Source organism: Phyllostomus hastatus, unplaced genomic scaffold, assembly GCF_019186645.2.
Source record: "Phyllostomus hastatus isolate PE091 unplaced genomic scaffold, TTU_PhHast_1.1 phas_contig_34, whole genome shotgun sequence".
Lineage (NCBI taxonomy): Eukaryota > Metazoa > Chordata > Mammalia > Chiroptera > Phyllostomidae > Phyllostomus > Phyllostomus hastatus.
This window is the reverse complement of record NW_025333857.1, coordinates 49,475,001-49,501,544: the sequence shown is the minus strand read 5'-3', so window position 1 is coordinate 49,501,544 and position 26,544 is coordinate 49,475,001. Positions and strand designations below refer to the sequence as shown.

The window sequence follows — 26,544 nt, the reverse complement described above, 5'->3', positions numbered from 1 at the left end:
TTGTTGCAAATTTGTTTTTATGAATAAAAGGGGAAAAACTGTCGTCTTTAATGCCTATTCCTAAGCCCCAAATGCAGGTCATTTCAGGCCATATTGCTCTGCTCGGGTCTCAGGAGACAGTTCTGGGGCTCCCTGCTCAGCACTGTCCCTTCCTCCAGAGGCTGCCCTCCCCTGCCTTCTGCTGACAGTAGCCTCTGGCCGCAGGTGATGGGTCCAGAGTGGGAACCTGACCTGAACTGTGCCAGTAGAAAGCCCCTCCCCAGGGTTCCTCCGTGTAAAGAGAACAAAGAAACCAACACAAAGAGAAGCAGGACCAAGAGGTGGGTTCTTGTGGCGTCTGAGCCTCTGACAGCTGTTCCTGAGGCCAGCAGCCCCTGAGTCTTCCCATGCTGGGATGCACAGGCCTTCCTTAGAGTCTCAGCTCCTCCACTAGTCAATGACCTCCTTTGTCAGGATGGTTCAGGTTCAGTCCCCATCACTTGCAACCAAAAGGCTCCTGACTAATCCAGAAGCCTCCCTGACACACCCTCCAGGCCTTGACAGCCTGTGAGATGTGGCCCCGTGCTCCTTTCCAGCCTCGTCACCCACCTCCTCCTGGACCCTATAGTCTGCTAGCACTCCCTCCAACATGCTGGCCTCAGCCTGCAGCTGCATCTCCGATCCTCCCCATTCTTCAAAGTCCCAAGCAAAACACCACCCTCGAGTCCCCAACATGAAATCACCTCTTCCTATTTTCTGTGCTGAGGACACTGTCGCTCTGTCATGGCACTGGCCCTCCCCACACCCCTGCCAGACCATGATCTCACTGAGGATGGGGTCCCCATCTGCTTCCTCAGTGTCCCACCCAGCATTAGGCCATCCCATTTGCTCCGAACAGCCTTTGACAAGCCTTCAGCAGAACTGAACACCCCGGCTGAGGCGTGCCCATGTTGGCTGCTGGGTCTGGAAGTATGAGCACCGGCCGAGTGCCAAAGCAGGTAGGGGAGGCCTGCGGCCGCATGATGGGTGCAGACCCCAGAAGTACGGGTACTGGGCCCACAGACTTCGCCGGAAGACTGGTCCCAGGCCAGAGTGTTCTACAGCCCGGGACTCTCCGTGGTGAGCCTGCCAAGGACAGGCCTCCAGAATCCTGGTCCCAAGAGAGCCCTGCTCCATCCCACCTTTCATTCAGCCCATGAGGTGTAGGATGTTCGAGGATGGGAAACAGATCCAAAAAAAAGGAGGATTACCCAAGATCACCTAGTGAGTCATGGCCAAGGCAGGAACAGAGCCAGAATCCTGACTGGTCTTCTTTCTCTACCTGACCTAGAAACACAAAAATGAAGAGCTAAGAAGGGCCTTAGAGGTGTTGTCCAGCCCCTCCTGTTATAGGTGGGGAAACTGAGGCCCAGTGACACGAGCCAAGGTCAAGCAGAAGGTCCTGAAGGCAAGCTTGGAACCCAGATGGCCTGGCTTTGAGACGCCAGCTCTTTCAAGTCCATGTCCTCAGGCCTGGCCCAGAATCCCAGGCAGAAAGAGCAGCCGTGGCGGGGAGACACTGCAATGTGGAGACTCTGCTCTGCTTCCTCGGGTTCTCTCGAGGTCTTCCCATGTCTCCAGTAACTGTGGAACCAGCTGGTGAAACCCTTGCCCTCACCCCGGAGCATGTCTGAAGGGGACAGGGCTGGAGAACACCCTCATCACCGTCATCACTGCAGCTCTCCAGGTCTTGCGTGGCCTTGAGGGGCAGGTCTGTGCTGACTGGAGCCTGAAGGCATGGTCCAGAGGGTGGGGGTGCACTTCGTCCTGCTCGTCCTCCACGGGAGGGAGATGGAAACAGGGAAACTGAGCTCTGGTGACATCACTGGGGCTCCAGGACCAGCAATGCCTAAAGCTGCACCTGCCCTTGAGCCTCCTGGTTTTGAGCTAATATGTCCCTTTTTCTGGTTATAGAGTAGGGTCTGTGGCACTTAAAACCAAAAGAAATCTGTGAGAATCAAGAGATCCATGTGAGGGCTCATTTTTTGTTCAAAACTTTACAGATGGATGGGCTGATTTGAGAGAGAGGAAGGGAGGAAGAGAAACAGCATGAGAAATATCTATCAGTTGCTTCTTGTACACTCCCTGACCGGGGACTGAACCCAACCTGCAACCTAGCCACGTGCCCCAACCAGTCATCAAACCAGCAACCTTTGGCTTTTGCAGAGCGATGCCCAACCAGCTGAGCCACATTGGTCAGGGCTGTTTAAAACTCTTGAGAATTCTGCCCTCCTCCCTCCCCTCACTTTGAGAGACTGTGGGAAGTATGTCCCTATTGCCACACATATCGCTGTGTAGGGAGGGTGAGTGAGGAGGCGTGGGGGTCTAAGAAGCCTCAGGAGGCTAAAGAAGGGTCGGTGGGCCAGGCAGAGGACCAGGGGACTGGCACCAAGCTGTGTGCCCCCAGGGAGGGCCCTGTGTCTGTTCTGCACTCTCTGCCCCCAGCCTGTCCCCCACCTCCTTGGCTGGTTATACCTGCCTTGGCCCTGAGGAGCAGAGTTTGTGAGATCCCGGGCAGTAAATGATTAACACGCTCTCCTGAAGAGAAAATTAGTCCCTCCCCTACCTCCACCCCACACTTGAAACCCCTGGCAAGTACCCCAGGCTCACTCAGTCATGTTTCGTCTGACCTCGGGGGTCCTGGGTGGGTCCTGCGTGGAGGTGATGATTCACTGCCTGCTTGCTTCCCCCAGGTTTCACTTCCAGAGCCCCAAACCCCCATGAGGCCCAGTGAGTCCCTGCCCTTTGTCAGGGCCTGTGCAGGCACCAGGGAAACAGCAGTGAGCAGAACCCAGGTCTCAAGAACCTCATAGGCTAATGGAGAGACCGGTGCATAAAGAGGGGGTGACAGTAGCATGCAACAAACACCTAGTAGAGGACAGAGAGCCAGAGATGTTCCCTGGGGGGTGTAGCTCCATACAGGGCCGGCTTCATGGCCCTGGGGCCTGTGTAGTCACTTACAAGAGTCATTCTGTTCTAAGTCCTGCAGATCAGGTAGCAGTCCTATACCCAGACCTGAAGATGAGCAGGAGCTAGCCAGCAGGAGAGGGGAGGGAGAGGAAGGCACAGGGAGGGAACTGGGAGTCCGACTCCTGCAGGACGCATGGACCTGCCGGGGCTGCTGTAGCTGCCCCCAAGGCCAGCTGAGCTGTCACATGCTAATCATTTACACCGGGATCAACATGGCCTCAGATGCCTGAATGATCAGACAGCACGCACCCTGTCTGTGTGTGATGACACGGGTTGTATCTCCAGGCCTGGGTGCAAGTTTCTACTTTCCCACTTATCTGGCTGTGTGGCTCTGAATGACTCACTCAACCTCTCTGAGCTCCTGGCCCCACACCTGTAAGGGGATAGGATACCTCATCCAGGGGCTCACGTGGGTGGTATTTGTTCTATTCCCGGGCAAGCAGCCTGTAGAGAGAGCAGCTTCAGTGAGTGCAGCAGGGCAGCCCACAGTCCCCTAAACTCCTGACGACAGAATGCATCTGCAGCAGGAAACTTCGGGAAAACATCTTGACACGCTGTTGGAGGGGAAGATGAGATTCTGGAGACAAGGTTGAAAACACAACAGGCGACAGTTCTGTTAGAAAGGACTAGAAATTTTCAGATGGAAGGAGAGAGAAAGGTGGGAGAGGAGGGAAGCCAAGTTCAAGTAACATGTAGTGTGGCCCAAGGACTTGGAAGAACAGAGATGTCAGACATTTGATTTTAAGTCATTTGTGTTGCTGTGAAGCAAACCCTCTCCTTCCTGTCCCTTCACTGCCACCCCACCCCCACCCTCGGAAAATGTCCCTAAAACCCTTCAGTAACATTTACTACACAAGTAAACATCTTGTAGAGTTGGGTGGAAATGAAAGAAAGGGACAAATATTCTTTGGGTAGAAGCCCACGTGGGAATAAAAGGAAAATTAAACCACAGGATGCGGAGGGGAAACACACTCCCTGCACAAACAGGAACACGGGGCCCCGGGTGGTCACAAGCGTATGGGCTCCCCGGAAATTCGGAAGCATTGGAAAGGTGCTGGCATGTGGGGGGGGGGGGGTGGAGAGTGCGGATTCATCCCCTCTGGATCTCACTGGGCACCGTCGCTCTTGCAGACATCGGTTATAACGTATGTGACAGGAAACATTTTATCCCACAGAGCCACACATCTCACAGATCCGGAATGCAAAGGTGGAAATACTAGAAAGCAAGACCAGCAACACCGTGGTCACCTGCATCACAAAATAAAGTCCACGCTCACAGCTCTGAAGTGGGGTGGACCTGGAGAAACTGCCCGCCGGCAGGCTCTGGAGGTGCTGAAGAGCCCTCAGCTTGGCCGCCTCTGCTCTCAAGGTCACGGCTGCCCTCTCTGCTCTGGTCCCCCGGCCTGTTACTGGAGAGTCCTGGCACACATGGGGAGTTAGGGACTGAGCCAAGAGGAAATACATTAGATTTTTCTCCATCTGAATTCCAATGCCAAAGACCCAGGGCAGTGTCCCTCAAACCTAGAAACTGTAGGGATGCCTTTTAAGACATAGTGTTGACTTAAATTGTTTTTATAAAGAAAATCACTTAAATATGTTCACACTAAACATAAACACATGCGTATATCCTTCATATAAAAGCCAAACAAATTTATAAATTAAGTGCAAACAAAATGACAAAGCCATTAAAAAAACACATTAACAACATTGATACAATGGGGTACATGAGCTTCTGCTGAAAAATAAATTGCAGCTCAAGACGCAAGCACAGCATCAACCGCTCCCAGGCACATTGCTTTGAATTCAGCGTGCCTGGTGTGATGACTCAATTATCACACCGCTTTCCTCTATTTAAACTGCTGTGAACACTTCATTCATCCAGCAGGCCACGGTGTCACTTAGCCTTCCCTCAGCTCTAGCACATCCCTCCTCTGTTCAGTCCACCTCTGTGTTTTCTCACGAGCTGCTGATGGTCGGGGGCCGCCCAGATGATACACACAAATCAAATGGTGATTGAGTGCCGATGCTCATTACACACCAGGCTGAGTGCTTTGCAGCCATAATCTCATTTAGGTCTCACGGGGACCCTAGAGTAGGAATGATTATGGCCGCCCTTTTGCAACTAAAGACACTCAGACACAGAGGGTGGGTCTGTCCTGGGTCACACAGCTGGAATGTAGAGTGGGAATCGGGACACGGGCAATCCTCTCGACCGCTTCCTGAAACTGCCTCATCGGAAGTAGCTGGATCCAGATGACCCAGAATATGCCTATTTAATTCATTTTAGAGTATCCTAAAATGAAAGCACAATTTTTTTTTAATTCATAGAGGTGAGAGTCACCCGAGGCTATAAAGCCCAGTCTGGGAGCCTCTGGCCCAGGCAATCGCCGGGAGAGGAAAGCCTCACGGCCCCGAAGCCCCAGCAAGCCAACCACACGGAAGAAGCAGGAACAGAACTCTGCCCAAGGTGCCCGTGGCCATGGCCCCCATCCTCCACCCCGACCACTGGATATGCAGCAGTTAGGCCTCCAAGATCTGGCAGAAGGATTCTGTCAACATCCCTGGGTAAGGGAAACAAAATAGAAGATGCTCACCCTTCTGGGGGAAATGCCAGCCCTGGATATGCTAGTCACTGCTTAGAAATGACCGGGCTGGCAAATACTGGAAAATGCCCACATGCTCTCAACCATAGAACAGAGAACTACATGAAGTTGTAAATTCACAGGGTGGACTTATCACAGCAGTGAGAATGGGAAAGAAACTATAACTACACGTGACAATATGAATGAATTTAAAAAACATGTATAGTGAAAGAAGCCAGACATAAAAGAGGATGTAAGATCCCATTAATACAAAGTTCAAAAAAACAAGCAAAACTAATCTGTTGGATATCAGAATAGCGGTTACCCTTGGTGGGGAAGATGGGATGAGGAGGGCTTCTGGGTGCTGGTAACATTCTGGGGCTTGATCTAGCGCTTGTTATAGGCTTGTGTTTAAGTCATAAAAATCATTTGAGCTGTACCCTTATGATGTGGGACTATATGTGTACCTGTATACACATATACACATATATTCATACACACATATGTATATTTTACCTATACATATATAACAATACAGCTGGTAGTAAAAGAAGTCCATTAGAGCTCTGACCCATAACCAGAAGGTTGTGGATTCAATCCCCGGTCCAGGCACGTACAATCCCGGGCTGGGCACGTACCAAAGGCAACCAACTGATGCTTCTCTCTCTCTCTTCCACTGTCTCTCTCTAAGAAAAGCAATGGAAAAAATCCACTAGAGTGTCTGAGAGTTCTGCAGCATAAAGACAAACAGCGCACGACAAGCTGAGACTGAACACACTCTGGGAAAGTATGTCCTGCAGGAAACGGAAGTAAATGTCAAACCTTACCTGCTCTAGTCTCAAGAAAAATTAATAAAACCTGGTTTCTTTTTTTAAATCTTCACATATTGATTTTAGAGAGAGAGAGAAAGGGGGAGAGAGGGGAAAAAGTCAATTTGTTGTTCCACTTATTTACGCATTCATTGTTGCTCCTAATCTGTGCCCTGATGGGAGATCAAACCCATAACCTTGGTGTATCCAGGTGACGCTCTAACCAACTGAGCTACCCGTCCAGGGCAAAAACCTGGCTTCTGTGAGACAAGAGGTTACATAAATAAACTGATGAGACAATGGACTGAAAAGAAAAGAAGAAAGGGTATGAAAGGAAGGAAGGGGGAGGGAAGGAAAATTCTAGGATCGAGATGGTGTCAGAAACCCCCAAATTTGACTCCTTCCCTTTCCTAGTTTCTTGCTGCAAGAACCCCCCTCACTGCCCCAAAAGGGGAGAATCCTCACACCATCTGCCTCACTACCCATCCCCACCAAGGGTACCCACACACCAAGCACATGTTTTACAGTATTTAGCTATAGGCTCTTGAATAAAAATAAGAGAGTTTGGACAATAACCTGGATCTAATAAATACTGGGAGATCCCTAACAGCTGAAAGAACCTATGATTCCTAGAACTCATTAGTTCTAGTAGTAAATACTTACTAAATGTTCTCTATGGGCCAGATGCTTGTGTAAGCACTCGTGTGGTTTATCTCACATACTCATGTAATAACACTGCTGGGTAGGCAGGTACTGTGATTATCCTCAGTTATACAGACGATGCAGCTCGGGCACCAAGATGCTAAATAACTCATCCAAGTCACACACCTAGTAATTACAGAGCCAGAATTCAAATGCAGACAGTCTCACTCCACAGACACCAGAGAAGAAATGACGACGGTTCCACCAAGACTGGATATTTAATTTCCCATTAGACTTTTCTCTCCCCACCCATTAAGTGATGTTGCTACATGTCTTACCAAGCACACCAAAAACATAAAACACCAAAGTCTAGTTTTCTATATCTCTGGCTTATAAATTTGTGAAAATCAAACTAAAACAATTCTCCGATGTTATTTGATTCTTTAAAATAAAAAAAAAAAAACAATGTTAAAAGCAAACTTCCCTGAAATGAAAGTCCCTTTTGCAGCTTCTGGTTTGCATTCAGAATTTGAAATGGAATATAAAATAGAACAGTGTTCAATGTCTGCACCGTCAGGTCATTTATTTCCAGATTCTATAACTAAATGCTGTAAACATGCTTGGTGTGTGAAACTGAATTTCCATTATGTTCAGCCATCCAAAATTTGACTGATGGAGTAGACATTTGTTACAATGATCCTGCCACCTACCTGGGGAACCAATTTTGACCTTGAAGATCATGTTATATTGCAAAACTAAACATTGTTTTTCTGTTTGCCCAATTCAGTACTTTATAGGAAAACTGCCAATGAGAACCCTATTTGCAAATGACTTATGGGTTTAAATGAACCTATTTCCTTTAAACATGCATTTGAAAATCATGTGTCAAATAAACAGGAATTCTTTGGGCTTATTGTCAATTGGAAATGATATTACTCAAAAATAGATATGTTATAAAGTATATGACAATGTTTTGTTGACCAGAAAGCCTAAATTTTTTAAACAATTTTTCAATACAACTGTATTCTTCCCTTAATAAGAGAACTAAAATTATCCCATAGTGAGAGAAGAAAAAAGTTTGACATGGAAGACAGCTCCAAATAACTTAAAGTATAATGTTCATTAGTGCATGTAATAAACCCCTCACTGAACAAAAAAAAAGCCCCACGATTTGTTGATGGAAAGTCTGCTTCTCTTACCCTCACTAAGGAAATGGGTTGAGTACATAAAATAGGCTGTTTTTAAGGATTTCACATTACTAACCAGCCTGTTTTGAACACGTGGGAAGAGGGGTATTCCATGGTGCCTCTGTGAAGCCCTTTAACAAAAGAAAAAGCTTAGCAACACCTAATATACCCAAGGGCAGTATGCCACAGAGGCCACAAGGTGTCACTTTCAGACAACCTCTGGCTTTGCAGCTAACAATACCCTCCCAAAAGGAGGGGAAGGTGGGAACGATATTAACTACATTTCCTTGTAATTACCAGAAGGGTATCTACAACAACTAATGCATCTAGATCAGCAGGACCTTCCCTGTAATGTCTCTAAACTTACTTCATACTCTTCCTTTTTTCCCCCTCTTCACTTTCTCTTCCGCTGGAACAACCCTGAGCACTTCGGTATTGCTGCAGATTAGGGATCCCAATTTGAAATTTTCCATCACTACCTTTTGGTCTTCACATTCAGTAGGGTGTTCTGGGTAGGAATTACAATCCCTGTATTACCGACGAGAAAACCAAAGGTTGTCACCCGTCAGTGAAAATTCCAGTGGCTACGTTTCCTGAGGGCAACACCACCCCAGCTGGGGGCTCTACCCCCTGCCCCACCCCCATCCCTCAGAATGGAGGTGATTGGGAATTTGACTATTTTGATTTTTGGAAATTAATGTAAAATACCTCATGTGTAACTGTTTAATACAACCTTGAATTTATTTATGTTTATAAAATAAGGCTTCTGGGCATTTTCATGGGTGCTCTAAGCCACTTTGGGTTGTGCATCCCTGATGGGTTTCCAAGGAGGTTCACTCTATTGTTAGTGGTGTTAGTGCTTAGGGTATTCGTTTGCGAGGGCCGCCATAATGAAGTACAGATTGGGTGGTTTAAACAACGGAAATTTATTTACTCAGTTCGAAATCCAAGATTAAGGTGTCAACAGGGCTGGATTCTCCTGAGGCCTCTCTCCTTGTTGGTAAATGGCCCTCCTCTCCCTGAGTCTTCACACGGTCTTCCCTCTGTGTCTTAATCCCCTCTTCCCAGAAGGAGGCCAGCCAGATTGGAATAAGACCCACCCTAAGGACCTCACTTTAACTGAATCACCTTTTTATAGGCCCTGTCTCCAAACAGAGCCATATTCTGAGGTGCTGGGGATTGGGGCTTCAACATAGGAAGTGAGGGGGGAAACAATTCAACCTGCAACAGCGTGGAAAAATTGAGAAACCCACATTCCCCATTCCAGCTCCTCCTTACCCTGAAGATGATAGTGTTTTAGTCTATGTCCTTAATCTACAATGCCAAGGGACTGGATGCTATGTGTTTCTTTTTCTACAAAAAAGCTGTTTAATTCATCTTTTTCCTTTGTGACTTTCTTGCTTTCTGTGGGAGTAGAGCTTAGAAAAAAGGTTTATAATTTCCATTTTTAAAAAAGATTTGTTTGAAGGGAGAAAACTGTACTTGAACAATGATTTAAAAAAAAAAGAGTTGTTTGTTTATTTTTAAAGAGGGGAAAGGAGGGAGAGGGAGAGAAACATCCATGTGTGGTGGCCTCTCACGCGCCCCCTACTGGAGCCCCGGACCGCAACCCAGGCATGTGCCCTGACTGGGAAGGGAACAGGAACTTGATACACAGGCAGGTGCTCAGTCCACTGAGCCACACCAGCCAGGGACCATTGTTCAAGTAAGGAATTCCATTCAACTTTGGAGCGATTTAAAAAAACAGAAACAGAATACTTTTTAATGGTTTTAACTGTATAAAGTTTTTAACTTGCAAAATATAGACAAGCAAAAGAATAAAAATTATCCTTACACCCACCACCCAGAAAAATGTTACCAATATCACACATCATCTTTCCAACCTTACTTTCATACACATACTGTTTTTAGCCAAATAGCAAGCTTTGTGGCCTGCCCACTTTCTTTCTTTTCTGTCTCTTTCTTTCTCTTCTTTTTTTCTTTCCTCTCTTTCCTTCCTTCCTTCTTTTCTTTTTCTCTTTTTTCTCCCTTCACCCGAGGATGTTTTATTGATTTTAGAGAAAGAGAAGGGGAGGGAGAAAGGGAGCGATGGAGAGAGAGAGCGGGAAAGAGACGGAAAGAAACACTTATCAGTGGTCTCCCATAAGGGCCTGATGGGGGACAGAACCTAAAACCTAGGCATGTGCCCTGAGCCTCAAGGCCAGGACTGGCCTGCATTTTTCACCTAATATTTTCAGTATCATTCCATATCCTTCTGCAAAATGTACCTAGTCAGTAGCCGTATTTTTCAGACTATGTGACACACACACACCCCCCAAATTTGGGAGGAACAATGGTTGATAATGCTGCTGTTGAGTTCTATTTACATTTACATTGGTGAAATATTATGTTATTTATGTTATTAAATATTTTACATTTTTTGTTTCAATTTTTTCTCCCTATTTACCTCCTCTAAAACCTAGGCGCATCTTATGGTTCAAAAAAAAAATATGGCACTTAACCAATTTTAGATTTTTGGACATTTATATTGCTTCCAAATTTTTGAAGTAATAAGTAATGCTGTAACGAACGTATTTGTAAGATAAAGGGAGAAAATGGGCTAAGAAAGGGCTAGGGTGTGTCCAGAAATGGGCTCCACAACCCAAATGGAAGAATGTGCTTAAAGGGAAAGGGAGAAAGTTAAAGGCAAAAGGAGAATGAGGCAGCAAGATGAGCGAGTTAGGGCCTTGGTGCACTTACTACTTATCAGTTTGTACAAAATTTACTGAGCCCAACCCCGCCCAGGAGTAGCAGTGGGTTTCCGCAGAGCAGCAGTGGGTCCTGGGCGCCCTATATTAGGCAAGCGGCGCGGGAGCTGGGACAGAGGAGGCGGGTCGCTATACTAAAACGCCGGGAGAGGGGCAAACGGGAAGAATCCCCGAGCCCGTGGGCCCTGAGCAGCCCCGGAAGTGCCTCCAGCGAGACCGGCGTCTCTCTCAGCCAATGGCCGCGCGATGCGCCGTCTGACGCAGACCCGTACGGCACCCGGGGAGAAAAGGCGGGAGCCCCTACGGCATGAGAAAGAACTATCTTTCTACACCGGGGCAGTATAGTCAGTCACAGACGTGTCTTCTTTCTCTCTCGCCAGTTAACTCTGATCAGTGACACTACGCCTCCAACCCAAGGACCTTCTCACGCCCTACAGTTGCCCCTCAGTAAAGATGGCTGACTGACGCGGAAGAACGGGCGGAAGTAGGCGGGGGTACGAGGGTCCAGCAGAGGGTGTGTCGTGGGCGTGGCTTGGCTGCCGAGTTATCGGGAGGGGTGTGGCCAGCCGCCCAGTAGATGTTGGGTCTGTGAGGCTCCCTCCAGCAGCCCGCCCGCACCCCTCCTAAAGGCGGTCACCACGGGCCCCGCCCCCGCGCTGCGATCTCTCTGCACCAGGTTTCCATTTGAGTCTCTGAGATTTGTTCCGAGTCGGATCTCCAGATCCTCTGCAGTCAGGGCAGCGATGGAGGGCGCCCAGGAGAAACCCCCGGAGTCTAGCTCCTCTGCGCCCGGGTCCGTAGAGTCTACCGGCTCTACTGGGGGCCCCGAGGTGTTGCCTCCCGAGGAGTCAGAGGGCTGCGCCCGACCGCTGGATACGGCTCCCAAGAAACTCTGCGGATACTTAAGTAAGTTTGGTGGTAAGGGCCCCCTCCGGGGCTGGAAATCTCGCTGGTTCTTCTACGACGAGAGGAAATGTCACCTGTATTATTCGCGGACTGCGCAGGATGCCAATCCCTTGGACAGCATCGACCTCTCCAGTGCGGTCTTTGACTGCAAGGCGGACGCCGAGGAGGGGACTTTCGAAATCAAGACTCCCAACCGGGTTATTACCCTGAAGGTAAATGCAGCGGTTTTTCCTTTTTCAGCAGGGATGAGGGGCCCAGGGCATGGCGGAGCGCCGGTAGGTTATCACAGTAAATTTACTGGAATAATGATCACCGGCCCTGATCGCCCAATGAACACTGGGTACCCAGGCTTTTGTGCTTTCCGAAGCGCATTCACACCCACTTCCCAGTGGGTTCCCACAACAAGGCAGGAGTATTGGATCCCCATAGTGGGGATCAAGAAACAGCCAGAGAGATGAAGTGACTGGCCCGGGGTCAGGCATCCGGAGAGTAGGGTGCGTGGCCCATACTTGGAATCTCAGCCTTTCTACCTCTCAGACTGCGTCAAAGCTTTTACTTTTGGGTGTGTCTGACAATGCAGTCACCTTAACTTTCTTACTTGGGGCTGAACTATAGTCAAGATACGAGCTTAACAATCCTCTCTCAAGGCCTGGATCTGGAATCACTTTTCTTGATATTTTGGCGGAGAGGAGTGAATGCTGAGAAAATGTTGGCAGGAATTGGGAAGTAAACATTTAGGTTTCACTGATTAGTCTAGATTGTTCATCAAGGCCTATCTAAACCTGTTTTCCCTCCAGTGGAAACCTGTTTAATCAGTGGAAGGGCCATGTGCTTTGAAATCAGACAAGATTGGGTTCAACTTCTACATCAGCTACTCACTAGCTGTGTGACCCTGGGCAGGTTACTTGATCTCTCAGAAGGTAGGTAGTTTGTAAGATTTAAAGCAAGATATGTAAGCATCTGGAACGTTAAAGATGCCTACAAACTGCTGAATGTCTCCCAGCACCAGTCCATATTTGGACATCACTCGGTGATGGAACCAAGATCCGAATGTTCCTGCCCAGAGGAGGTGCCACAGAACTTAACTGGAAAGACAGATCTGAGCTGCAAGTTCTAGGACTCACACTCATCAGAGAAGAATGTGTCAGGAGACATCCTTCCCCAGCCTGCTCCATCTCCCCTCCCCCAACAACAACCCTTATCTCCAGCCAATTGGAAACCTGTTGAGCCCCCCCCCCCCCCCAATACAGCCCACAGCTTCAGTTTCTCTTCACTGGCTAGGCCTGGCTGGCGACCAGGATGAGGGGATCAGCTAAAATAGTGGAAAACAGGCATTCCAGGCCAGGGTATGACGGCGTTTCAGAAGTCATGTGGTTTACGCGTCATGTGCCTCCTCCTGCAGGTTGAATGCTGCCTGCGGGGCCTCTGACAGGTGTCTTACTATTCCCTTCATCTGTGTGTGTGGCTGGCTCTGCGCTAGGCACTGGGGTACAAAGCCAAATCACACCTGCCCCTGGTGCTCAGACAGCTTAAGGTCTGGTGAGAAAGACTGACGGGGAGATTGGCATGCACAATAGAATGTTCTATAGAGACACCGGAATCTATACAGAAAAGTGTGATGAGAGAAGGGGTCAGTGCTGCTGAGTGTTGGAGCAGCAAGGGGCATCCCGAAGAGGCATCACAGAAGAGGGGATGACACCTGAATCTTGAAAGAGGACATCGGTTTCCTACAAGCAGACAAGAGGAAGAATGTCATTTCAGGTCAAGACAGGAAAACACGCTGCTGCCCAGAGTGCCCAGGCAAACCCCAGGAGCCGGGGGCACCGGGGGGTCCAGAGGGTGGGCGGGGAGAACAGAGGCCTGGGGGGCAGGAGGGGCATTTGTGAGTTGTCCTGTGGGCTGTGGGACATTGTCAGAAAGCTCTAAGCAAAGAAGCACTGTGACACTAGAATGTTTAGAGTGCTCAGTTTGGCTACTGGGTAGGGAACAAATAGAAGGGAAGCTGGTGGTCAGAGAGTCCAGCAGGAGGGGATCATGGGAGAAGGATGCCTGAGCTAGAGCAGGGCCGGTGGAGAGGGAGACAGTGGCCAGGGATGCGAGGCAGGAAGAAGGTGAGAGAGGAGTCGGGGGATGGCTCCTGCAACCCGTGGACGGCCTGGTTGTCGTGGTCGGGCCAGTCACTGACGGAGGGAACCCAGGATGAGGAGACGAGGACATCCAGGTATAAGTGCCCCTCAGCAGACTCTTAGGTTCCAAGACAATAGAGGCCATGTGTGTTGGCTTACCACAGACTCTCCAGTGTCTGCCACAGTCCCTGACACGTAGAGTAAGTAGGGGCTCAGTACACACTTGTCTGGTGAATTAATGAAGTGGGTTTGGGTGTGGGCTGGAGCCTTCAGCACAAGGTCATGGTGAAGCCATGTGTATAGAAAGAGAAGTATATGGAAAGTGTATATAGAAAGAGAAGACTGGTGGGCATCATTTTATTTTATTTGATACCTTTCATGACAGGCCAAGGGCCTCTTTCCTGGACCCCCCTGGCCTTCTGTGCACCTGCAAGCCTCTTGAAAGGGGGAGCTTGCCCTGCTTGCCCATAGCCTGCTGCTGGTCTCATGTGGCCTGACTGAACAGCTCTGTGAGGCGCACCATCCACTCCCCGTGAGCTGCCCAGCCTCTGTGCCCACTGACCCCAAGCCTTCTCTACATAGGCCTCATCTCCTGGCCATAAACGACAACAAAGCCCCGGTCAAGAAGTGGGAGACCCAGGTTCTGACACCAGCTCTGATGCCACCTGCCTGAGCGACTTCAGAGCCTTAGTTCCTCCATCTGGAGAAGGGACTGACCGCTCCTGCCCTGGCTCCTTCATGGAGGGCCTGGTGGCATAATGGATGTGAGGATAGGTATTTGGACCATCCAGTGCTAGGAGACTAATGACCGGCATTGGCCCTTAGCTGGTTGGGGTACCTGGGGGGTGCCACTTCGCTGCAGTGTGCGCATAGCTTCCCAGGCCCCGATCACATGTGTGATTTCAGTATACCCGCAAAACAGAAGGGAGTCTCCATTCCACAGAAAGTCAGCTGAGACTTTGACATGTCACACAGAAGCCAGAGATAGTGATGGGTCCCCGGGCCCCACCCAAGTCAGAATTTCAAAGCTCTCACCCTCTCTCTTAGCACCTCCAAATTCCTTTACCCAGTGAGCACATTTTGAGCACCAACTGTATGTCAGATACTGTGCTGGGCACTTCATCTTCCTTACCTCATTTCCCCCCCATAGCCAACTGCCCTGTGAAATGAGTGTTATCATCGCCATAGTACAGGTGAAGAAACTGAGGCCCAGAAAGGTGAGGACCCTCTAAGTGGGAGACCAGAGTCTGATGACTCTCTATAGCCAGGAAGCATGTGGTGTTTTGAAGTGGGCACCCAGCCACAGTGAAATTTTTTCTCCTGGAGAGGAGAGTTACCAGGGCTCTCTTGATCTGCCCACATCCCACACCCAGTGCCACCCTGCGGGTTCAGGGCCTTGCCAACTAACCCTTGTGCTTCTCAGGCTGCCACCAAGCAAGTGATGCTGTACTGGCTGCAGCAGCTGCAGATGAAGCGCTGGGAGTTCCACAACAGCCCGCCTGCACCTCCCGCCGCCCCTGACGCTGCCCTGGCTGGGAACGAGCCTGCCCTGCGCCTTGAGCTAGGTACCCAATGGGCTCGCCTCCTGTGCACACCCGGGGCTGCTGGTGGCTGAGCCCCGTGCCCTGCTGCTGGGAGTGAGGGGGAGGAGCCCTCTGCTGCAGGAGCAGAGAGCCAGGGACGTGACTCGGGATCAGCTAGGGCAACAGTACAGCATCACGGGCAAGAATGCGGGCTCTGAGGCCAGGCTGTCTGGGTCCACGTCCTAATCTTGTGTGGTCTTATTAGGCAAGTTGCTTAACCTTTCTGAGCTTCAGTTTCCTTCCCTGTAAATGAGGTCAATGAGAAATTATCCCTACTTCTTAGGGTTGTGGTGACGATTAAGTGAATCCATGCACTGCAAGGGATTGGAATGATGCCTGCACGTTGCCAGAGCTCAGTAAGCGTCAGCTGCTATTGTGATGGCCATTATGGGGATGTGTGAAAAAGCGAAACTTTTGCAAAGTTGCTATGAGGAAGGTTAATGAGAAAGTGCAGTTATTGTTGCTGCTTCTTTACACAAATGCTTTTGTGCTATGAGTTATGTAGACCAGTGATTTTATCCCTGGTATCCCATAAGCCAGAATCCTTCACCCATGCGTGCCCCACAGATGAAGTTGCTTGATCCCAAATCCTAGAACATCCCAGCAGGGAGGAGACCTGGAGATCACACCCTCCTACTCCTGTGCCGAAGTTCGGAATATGATTGGCAAGTTTTACAATCAGGACAGACCACGCACAGCTGCCCCTGCAAAAGCATAGAGAATAAGGTCTCAGCGTAGACCTGCAGCCTGTCTAAAGTGCCTCATCCTCAGTTAAAAGGGAAGCCAAGTGGGTGAGGGCAGGACTGTGGTCACATGCATCCTAGATCTCCATTCCCGGATGTTTTACATGTCCCGAACTGACCTTATCTGCCTTGACCCTTCTCCCCAGCTTTCCTTCCCTCAGTAAATCTCCCCACTCACTCAGCTGTTCCAGTAACCAGGAGTCACCCCATTTCTTCCCAGATCTCAGGTAGCCAGGCCAGTCCGTCACCAGAGCGGACCATGTTTCCCTCTGGCCTACACATCAGACTGGGGCCCCCCTCCACTGCCGTTGCCATGGGTCAGGCCTCAGCTCTGAGCTGGAAAATCATAGCAGCCTCTTATCTGGTGTCCCTGTGTCCCAGCCTGCCACCTCCAACCATCCTGCTCACTGCAGCCAGAGTGAGCTTGCTAAAATGAGAGCCTGAGCCCCCTCACCCCCTTCCCTGGCTGCTCACTGTGTGCTGGGCCCAGCCCCAGCCTTTCGGCAGCTTGCTCAGTCCTTCCCGCTCTGTCCTCGGCCCGCTCCCCAGTGCCCGCCTCGTGCTGTATGCTTCAGGAGCACCAGAGGCGGCTGCTCTCTCCTCTGCTGGCAAATCCCTGCTGCTTCTTGATGGCCAGGCTTTAGTGTCACCTCCTCCCCTTGCCAGCCTCCTCTTGGAAGCCTTTTGGGACTTTATATGAGCCCTCAGCACTTTCAGACAACTCTCAGGCCTGTTACATTGTATTCTAATTAGGGTGTCCTCGTCAGTCTCTGCCCACTAGCCCTCAAGGTGGGGGCCGTGTCTGTCACCCGTGTTCCCACTACCTGGTGCTCTGCCTGGCACACTGGATATTTGTGCAGTGAGTGTATGAGCAAATACATGGAGTTTTATAATTAAATGAGAGAAGGGATATAAAGCCTTTAGCATGACGCCAGGTACATGGTACTCAATGTGTGGCGCCTGTCCACATAATATTACTCTGTGCCCGTGTACACTGTTACTGTTACAGTAACTGTGTCTCTTTATTGTTAGTAGTCACCATCAGCAATTTCTTCTGAGCCCTTTCTGGGTGTTTTATGCTTATAAGGGCTTTCTTTGGGGAAGGGTTTAGTTATTTTTGCTTCTACCCTTTTACTGCACACCCCCCCGCCCACCTCTGAGAGAGCCGAACAACGCTGGCTGTGCTGAAAACTGCAGCCCGGGTTGACACAGCTCCCCACCAGTCCCAGCCACGGAGATGAGAAACCCTCCCTGACTCGAAATGGGCAGGACCAGGTTATCAAAAGACTAGCTTCGGGATCCCACAGGTTCACCTAGTGTGCTGAGCCCTTCCCAAGTTCCCGAATTCTGTGGCTTCGGTCCAGCACACTCAGCGGGCCTCTTCTGGGCCAGCCCTGGCTGTGGGCATGGGGGCAGGGGAGTGCTTGTCCTGCTGCCCGGGGCACCAGTCTCCCAAGGAAGACGCTGGGGAGATGCAGGGAGCAGGGATGTGGGCATCTCCTTTGAAGCCTTAATTGTCCTGCAGCAAGCCCTCGCCCTCCTGGACCCAGGGCGGCTGTGAAATGGTCTGCAGCTGACCCAAAAAGACCGCTCTGGAGTCTTGAGCAAGCCAGCAGGCCCTGCATTGCAGTCTGGAGCAGGCCGCCCCACCCCTCCGGTCGGTGCCCGTCCTGGGAGGAAGCAGGGGCCTGCCGCCAGGGCAGTGAAACCCTACTGACTCACGTCTGACTCTGAGTCACAGGGCTTCATCCTGCACGGAGTGTCTCATGACTGCCTTGGACTTCCACGAGGCGTGTCCTCTACAGCTTTTAAGCGTTCGCACCTTTACTTGAGATTTTACTTAGAGACTGGTCTCCACAGAGCCAAGCCAGATCGGGGGAAGCCAACAGGTTGACAATGACACGTTGCCATGGTAGAGCACGTTTCACAGAGCACTTTTACAGATGTGCATCTTCATACAAAGAGGCACACCTCTTCCTGACGCTGTTTTGGCATTTTGCACGCCTCACGTATCTCTTCATCACGGCGATCTTTTGAGAGAATTGCTGTTATTCTCATCTTACAAAAGAGGAGAGTGAAGAGGCCAAGGGCCCTGTCCAAGGCCAAACAGAAAGAAAACGGCAGTGCTGAAATTTGGACCCTCGTCTGCAGACTCACAGCCCCATCCTCAGGCTGAGGAGGCATCTGGCCACACGCCCAGGGCCCTCCGGGAAACCTGTGACCTGCTGGCCTGCGCCCTGTTCATTAGGCAAAGGTTTCTTCCTCCTGGTGGTGGGGCAGCCTCTGCAGTCCAGGGGGAAGGAGAATGACAAGTAACTGCTGCTGAAAAGTCTGTGTGGTCACCTCACCGAGGGCGTTTCTCCGGGCTGGGGAGATGACCGGATGGGCCGGTGTCTTGGGTCAATCAGTGTCTTCTAGGGGGTGCCAACCCTCACTGTGGTGTCACCATCCTACACCTCTTCTCCTTCAGACATCTGTTTCCCCTGGGGGGCTTGCACCTTCCTGGGCACCCCTCCTTTCTTGGAACTGTCTGCTTGTCAAAAAGGAAAAGTGAAGAACTGGGTTGGACCTATGGCTCGGCTTGCAGCTGTGCAGCCTTGGCTGCACAGTTCACCTACTCTGAGCTGCCCGTGTCACTGATGAAACCAACCAGTGATGACATTCACCCCCAAAACTTACTTCCCTCTGACCGCAGAATAGATCTAGAGCCAGAGATGGAAGCTAAAGGAAAACAGACGTTGACAGTTAGGGAAGTACTTGCCAAGACGTTAAAATCATAGATGGTAACTTTGTTTGTTCTGAATGAGGAAGAATGAAGATGGTTAAGGTATTGATAAACAAGGAAACCTTAATTACTGTGAATCAGTCCAAGGTCTGGATCAAAGACTCCTTGGACAGATGTACGTCCACAGTATGGGGCTTTGTGGTTTTGAAAACGTTTTCATATACGTTAACGCTGAAGGAGACAGAGTGCAGAGTGGCCTTCCAGTTTTGAACACGTGGAACCTGAAGCCAAAAGAGAAAAAGCGAGCAGCCAGGTCCCCCCGCCCTCCCGGCAGAAACAGGGCTCGGCCTCAGGTCTTTGGGCTCCACAGCTGAAACCCGTTCTAGTCAGCCAGGTCTCTTCAGCGCCTGCTGAAGCCCCCAGAGGCCCCTGCCCTTCCAGAGCAGATCCCTTCTTAGCCACCCCCATCCCATGTGTCCTTATCAGCTCCCTCTCCTCTGGGTCCCTCCTGGTGTATCCTCCACTACACTCCGGCTCTGGAACCCCTTGCTACTCACACAGCAGGGTCCTCCCTCACTCCTGCAGGTCCAGCTCCAGTGCCCTTCCTCCAGGAATTCTCCCCTGGCTTGAGTTGGAAGGCATCTGTCTCCAGCTCCCAGAACTCCCCATACTTTGTCTGGCCTGCCCTCCAGCTTCTGCCCCATCTAACTGAAGTGTGCACTTCTTCCTTGCTCCTGAAGCTGGGCACTTCCTGTGCCTTTGATTGTCTCACTTCTCCAGCCCCACCCACATGGAAGCTTCGGGTGTATGCCCAAACTGCTGAGAGAGTAATTGAAGGGAGGAGCTCAAAGGAAAGATTGGGTATGGCCAAGTCTGCTGGATTTGAAAGAGCCTGTTAAGGATTAACAAAAGATTGTTTGCAAAGTTTATTTCTGAGAAGATTGAACAACTCTCCTTGGCCTCCACCATTTCACGTTTTTGCAGGTATAGCGCAAAAATACACTTCCTCTACTCTTTTCACCCTCTCAGTGAGAGGGCTCGGACGAAGGGTGTCTGCTGCCCTGCAGACCTCAGAGCTGCCTGATCCAGCTCCTACGGTCCCCAAAGTGGCCGGTTCTCCTCCAGTTTTTGCAGTACTCAAAAACTTCTGAATATTGCACGTCCTCTGTCTTATGTCTCAAATAATGTTTCCTTCGCCTTGAAACCTGCCTTAATATTAAACCCTTTGAAGTACTCATTGTATAAAACAATGATCGCTGTTTAAGCAGATCATTTGAAAAACAGAAAAGTAGCCATGTCACCTGAGACAGCCAGTGTTAACGTTACATTATGACCTCCCGCCTACCTTTTATTTAAATGTATTTCCAGTCAGATAACAGCACATGCTTCACTTTCCTTTTTGTCCTCAGTATTATGGCCCGTAAAATATCCCTGTGTTATAAAAATCTTTTTATTTACATCTGTTTTTGATGAATATATTATTTTTATGTTCATAAAAGTAAACCATGTTTACTATTGAAAACTTGGGAGGGGGGAACAGTAAACTGCAATGAGCAGCCTGCTCACTTCTGTCCACCCTTAAGATTGCAAAGTATTTCTTTGGGGCTTTTCCTATACAATGGAGATTATAATATACCCCCAACTTTTTATCTGGCTTTTTCAACCTAATATTATATCCCCATGCACATTCCCCATGTTCTTCAGCATTCTTCCTCAGCATCATTTATTTTTTTTAAGGTTTTATTTATTTTATTTTTAGACAGAGGGGAAGGGAAGGAGAAAGAGAGGGAGAGAATCATCAATGTGTGGTTGCCTCTTGCACAACCTCCAGTGGGGACCTGGCCTGCAACCCAGCTTGTGCCCTAACTGGGAATCAAACCAGTGGCCCGGTGGTTCACAGGTCAGTGCTCAGTCCACTGAGCTATACCAGCCAGGGCTTCCATAGCATCGTTTTAAGTCATTAAGTAAATTCCCTGGTCTGAAGGCATCATGATTTATTTAACCCTTCCCCAGATCTTTATGTTATTTTCAGTTCAAGGCTAAACAGTGCCAGGATGAACCTCCTGGCTCATAAAGCTTCATCTGCTTTTCAAACTTCTTTAGGGTGGATTCTCAGATGCACAAATATTTGCAGGGTCACATACTTTTAAGGGTTTCTGGGAAAGCTATTGCAGCAAAATGCATCATTTTACTGCCACCTGCCTTTTTGGCTGCTGTTAACCCACAAGGGAGGCCTCTTCTCACTGACTCCATCCGGAACTCAGCCCGCAGCACCCACCTGTCTGGCCTTTCCCAGTGCAGTGACCCCTGGGTGATTTCCCTTTTCTTTGTTCCACAGAGCAAGAGGAGGCAGAGCTGCAGGAGTTCCTATGCCCCGTGAAAACACCCCCTGGACTTGTGGGTGCAGACGCCGCCTTGCAGCCAGCCCCCGCCATGCCCCTGGCCCTTCAGAATATTTCCCTCAAGCACCTGGGGACTGAAATACAGTAAGTGCTCGGGGGGCTGAGGGGCCAGCCAAGCGACGAGCAGCCCCTTCTTCAGAGCTTGCTGTGACCTGGGTGATCCCAGTAGGGAGATGGGCCTGGGGAGGGACGAGGGGCTTTATTTTCAATTCGTCACATCATTCCGTTAAAATACTACGTTCAGTGTTCTGACCTTGAAAGTAGTGTGTGTTCTCTGTAGGAAATCAGGAACACCTCGAAAGGCACACAATGAACATTACCCATAAGCCTGTCACCCAAATGAGCATTCTTAGCCTTTGGGGGATCTCTTTCCTCCTCATTCTCTGACACATAACATGCATAGTTGAGATCCTACTGAATGTAACGTGATGGCTTCATAAATGCCTCCATGTGTCACACGCATCACGTTATTCCCTTTTAACGTGTAATTTATTGTATGTCCTCCTTATCTCAGCTACTGTTTCATTTAATATAGTGTATTACATGTGCAACTTCCCACTGGCAGGTTTGGTTTCAAATAGTTTATGAGAAGACAGCGATATGGCCTGGGCGTTGGAGTCGGATGCCTGGGTTTGTGTCTTGGCCCCACCAGTCATTGGCCGTGGTTTCCTCGGCCAGTCGTTTGACTTCTCTGTGCCGCACTTAGATCGTTAGTGAATGTAAAGTTCAGTGGAGCTTGCCTCGTAAGGTGAGCACAGGGGTTATGTGGCCAGTGCGTGCAAACCATTGAGGACTGTGTTTGGCAGTGGGTAGGTAACTTAATAAATACATGGTGAGGCAAAAGTAGGTTTACAGTTCATATGAAAAATAACCCAGTAATAAATAATGCAGGAAAAAACTCTGCATTTCACATACTCACACCTGTAAGCCTCCTTTTGCCCCACCCTGCATTATCTGTTACATGGAAGCTTTGCAGAATTCAGACCATACCCAATAGTGATCCTGTCCAGATGCAGGTTTTCTGTGAGGACTTCAGACCAACTAGGCCTCTTAGAAAGCAGAAGAGATTGCCACTGGGCTTGGACTAGACACCCTTGGCTCTGTGTGGCTCCGGCATAGCATTTCCCTCTGCCAGCCTCAGTGTTGGAATTTGCTCGGGTAACTAGGCGGGTAGTGATGCCGTTCCTCGGACAGAAGCAGGTTTCAGGCAAAAGGTGACGAGTGTTCTTTAGGGCCTGGAGGTGGAACTACCCAACGGGCACTGGATGCAGGGAACTGGAACTCAGAGGACAGAGGCCTGAGCTAGAACAAGAGACTTGGGGAGTACGGGGCATGGTTGAGCCCCCAAGGGTGAGCGGGCAAGGACGGTGCCCTGCCGGGCATCTTCCCTCCAGAGGTGCTGGAGGGAACTGGGTGCAGTGGGAGCCTGATGGAGGTTTGAGTCCAGCCACCTGCTAGCACACACTGCAGCTGTATCCAGGGTGGCCTCACAGAGGTTGGGCCAGGTTCCCTGCCCGATGAAGACCGCAGACACCAGCAGTGGAACAGACAGCATGCAGAGACCGAGAAAGGAAGGAAGTTGCAGGGCTCAGTTGGTTGCCTCCCTCCTGGTTCTTGCAATAACCCGCAGAGAATTCAGGGCAACATGGCCAGTGTCCTGGGGAGAGCCTGGTATGATCAGGGCTGCCCTGGTCTCTGGCACCCCCTTGCCCCGGCTGGTCTTAGAGCTTCCAGCTGGGTCTGCCATGAGCCCAGGTCATCGTTTGGGGAAGGGAGTAAGGGAGCTTCCAGAGCACTGTGCTCGGTGCTTTACAGTCTCATTGAGCTGTCTGAGCAACCCCGTGAAGGGGTGTCATAGCAGTTTGGTTCTCAGCCTATGGAGTCGGATGTCCAGGTCTGATGCTCAGTCCTGCCACTTACCAGCTCTGTGGCTTTGGTCACTTATCCCTCTGAACCTCAGTTCTCCTCTCTGTACCATGGAGGTGATAATAGTACTTACTCCACTGGGTTGCTATGAGGATTAAATGCACTGAATGCATGTGTGTGAGGCCTAAACGGGTTGTATTGCTAGTGTTCAGCTGAGAGCCTGGCCCATGAAGGGCCTCATTGTTTGTTGTGACTGTGTCCCTCACCCCACTGCAGACGGGGGACCCAGGCACGGAGAGGATAAATGCCTTGCCCAAGGTTTTCTTTCCAGAACAAGCCCTTATGACCACTACCTTCACGTGACCAGGCCTTTCGTACCTGGAGCTAAACCTACCCAGGAAATGATCCATGAGCTGCTCCAACCCAAGTCAGTCAAGTTAGGAAATGGAAATGCCTCTTCCAAGCACAGTGGTTTGGCTGAGGAGTAGCCACCTGGTCTGGGTCTGTAGTCGGTGAGGTCCCCATCTGCAGAGGAAATGTGGGCGGAGCCCAGAAGGCCCTTTACTGTCCTGGGGTTGGGCTTCTCTGCCTCCCACACCCCAGGGCCGATGCCTGTGAGCCCCTGGACACGGAAGGGAGGCGGCAGGTCCTGGGCAAGGGGAAGTGTGGGCAGCAGTGATGGCCACCCCACCGAGCCAGTTCCTCCAGCTGTAGGGATGTGTCCCTGTGGCTTCTCCAAGTCACGTGACTTGTGGTTTGTGAGATACACTGTAATGGGGTGAGCACAGGCCCCCACACAAAGGGATGCTCAGTAAATAGTGCCCCTGGTAGCTGTCATTCTTTTCAGCACCACTGCTGCCCTGCATTTTCAGGTGGGGCCCAGAAGAACTGGGGAGGGGAGGTGACCAGCCCAAGGAGGCAGGGGCTCCCTAAAATGGGACGTTAACAATAACAGAGTAAAAGGAGCCAGAGACCAGATTTCAAAGCCAAGTGTTGGGAGTGCTGAGTTCTCACTTTTTCTCTGGCCTTGATTTAAGGGATTCGTGTTTCCCTCCACCTGTCAGCTGTACTCTTCGTTAATGTACAACCGCATTCTTTTCTCCTGTTGGACCCGCCTATACCCCCAAACTGGACTTCTTTTAAAGATGTTTTAAGTAAATAATGATTCTTTGAAAAAACATTGACAAGCCTTTAGCTAGACAGACCAAGAAAAGGTGTAAGACATAATTACAGAAGTCAAGCACACAGGCGGGGACGACACCACCAACCCCACAGGAATAATAAGGTTGTGAGGGCACGCTGCGAGTGGTTAAATGCCAACAAGTCAGACAACTCGGATGCAATGCATGGATTCCTGAGGGGCACAAATTGCTAACACCGACTCGAGAAGAAATGGGAAATTTGAGTAGACCTGTAACATGGGAAGAGATTGAATTAGGAATCAAAAAACTACCCACAAAAATAAACAAAACGAAAACAACGCCTAGGACCAGATAACTTAACTTCCCTGGTGAATTCTACCAAACATTTAACAAGTAATTAATACCAATTCCTCACAGAAAGGGATTAATACCAATCCCTGCAGAAAGGAGGGAACACTTTCTGATTCCTTCCCTAAGGCCAGTATCACCCTGACTACCCAGAGCCTTCGCCTAGAATTTCCCTTGTTAACCTTGCCAGCAGACGTGTTTTTTCTGGCTCACCTGTTCGCAGAGGGTGTGGATTTGCAGGGGTCTCAGCTTCATGTAAAATTTCAGCTTCAGTCCTACGCTTTGTATGGGTCCCGACCTTGTTTTCTTTCTTCCTTGCAACCAAGGCCCTCGGTTTTCGGTATCAGTAGATGATCCCTGATCTCTCTCTCTCTCTCTCTCTCTCTCTCTCTCTCTCTCTCTCTCACACACACACACAAGCAAATTGTAACTATGTGTGGTGATGGGTGTTAACTAAATGTGTTGTGATCACATACATATATAGAAAATGTTGTATACCTGAAGCAAATATGTCATCTTTGATATCTCGATGTAGAAAAACAAAACAGTTGATTCCTGAACAGACATACGGTATATCCTAGTCAACTCTCATGACAATAATGCTGCAAACAAATGCTTCAAAATTCAGTGTCGTATAATAGGCATTTCTTTGCACCCACCTGGGTGCAGCTGATAAAGGCTAAGTTCCCATGGTCCTAACTCTAAGCAAATTGGTAAGATTCAGTTCTAGTCCTTGCATTTCTCACCTTCTAGGGACCAGCAGCTACCTGAGGCCTATTCCTCATGCCTGTGTTTATATCACATCCGCTAACATTCCTTTGGCCAGAGCAAGTCACAGGGCCACACCCAAAGTCACGGGGCGGGGGGGGGGGCGTTTGGGGGGAGGTACTCGGCCCCCCGTGGAGGGGAGGAGTGACTACTGGCATACTGTGCTTTGTTACACTTCACAGAGCGTGCATTTTTTTTTTTACAAATTAAAGTTTTATGGTAACCCTGCACTGAGCATGCTTATCAGCACCAAATTTTCAGCAGGCTTGGCACTTTTTAGAAATAAGGTCTTTTTTAAATTAACTTATCTCTGAGGTATGCCTGTTATTTGCTGAATGGGAATCTACACATTCACCTCCCTCTTGTGTTTCCACTTGAATTTTACCCCCTTTTCCACGTTTGGTACTTAGGGATTTCCCTTACTTTCCTGGGAATTCAGCTGAGTGTCTGTGAGAGATGGTTCGGATTTGTCTAGCACCCAGGTGTTTGGGGAGGAGGGTTTCCGCAGGAGTTTGCCCCCCACGTTGCTGGAAGCACACTGCGCATCGGTGCGGCGTGGCAAAGCCAAGGTGCCGTCGCAGGTCCGCAGCCTCTCACATCCTCCCTGGGCCCACTGCCTCTGCTGCCGCCCTTGAGTGAGTGACTTCCCAGGGCGGCGCTTTCTCGCCGTCGACCAAGAGCACAGTGAACACAAAAATGTTAACCCTCTTCTGGTGGGCCGCATTCTCCTGTGTTCTGTTTGCGTTAAATGCTGGTTGTGACACTAACCTGGTTCCACAGTCTGCCAGTGGTTTATTGTAGTTTGAAAGACATTGACCTACTGAGCTCCTTTAATCATTTTCCTTGTGACTAATTTTGGAATCTGTCTACTTGTATATCTTCGCAAAGGGAAAATAAACTCTCGTCTGACTCATTGTGAACTTCTCTGTGGTCCCTGGTCCTCGGGCAGCACTTGGTGCTACCTAGTTCCTCCCTGCAAA

General features: G+C 49.8%; 1 protein-coding gene across 2 annotated transcripts in view; it reads left to right on the top strand.

Annotated features, from left to right (window-relative positions):
• Positions 1 to 11,549: 11,549 nt before the first annotated feature.
• The window catches only part of TBC1D2 (TBC1 domain family member 2), a 48,416-nt gene continuing 33,421 nt past the window's right edge, over positions 11,550 to 26,544 (top strand). Inside the window, exons 1-3 of one of the 2 annotated variants that reach the window (XM_045840902.1) lie at positions 11,550 to 12,073; positions 15,411 to 15,552; positions 21,377 to 21,524. In XM_045840902.1, the coding sequence (XP_045696858.1) occupies positions 11,699 to 12,073; positions 15,411 to 15,552; positions 21,377 to 21,524 (665 nt within the window). In that variant the 5' untranslated portion in view covers positions 11,550 to 11,698. The remainder of the gene's footprint in view (positions 12,074 to 15,410; positions 15,553 to 21,376; positions 21,525 to 26,544) is intronic. The other variant, XM_045840903.1, reaches the window with a different exon arrangement.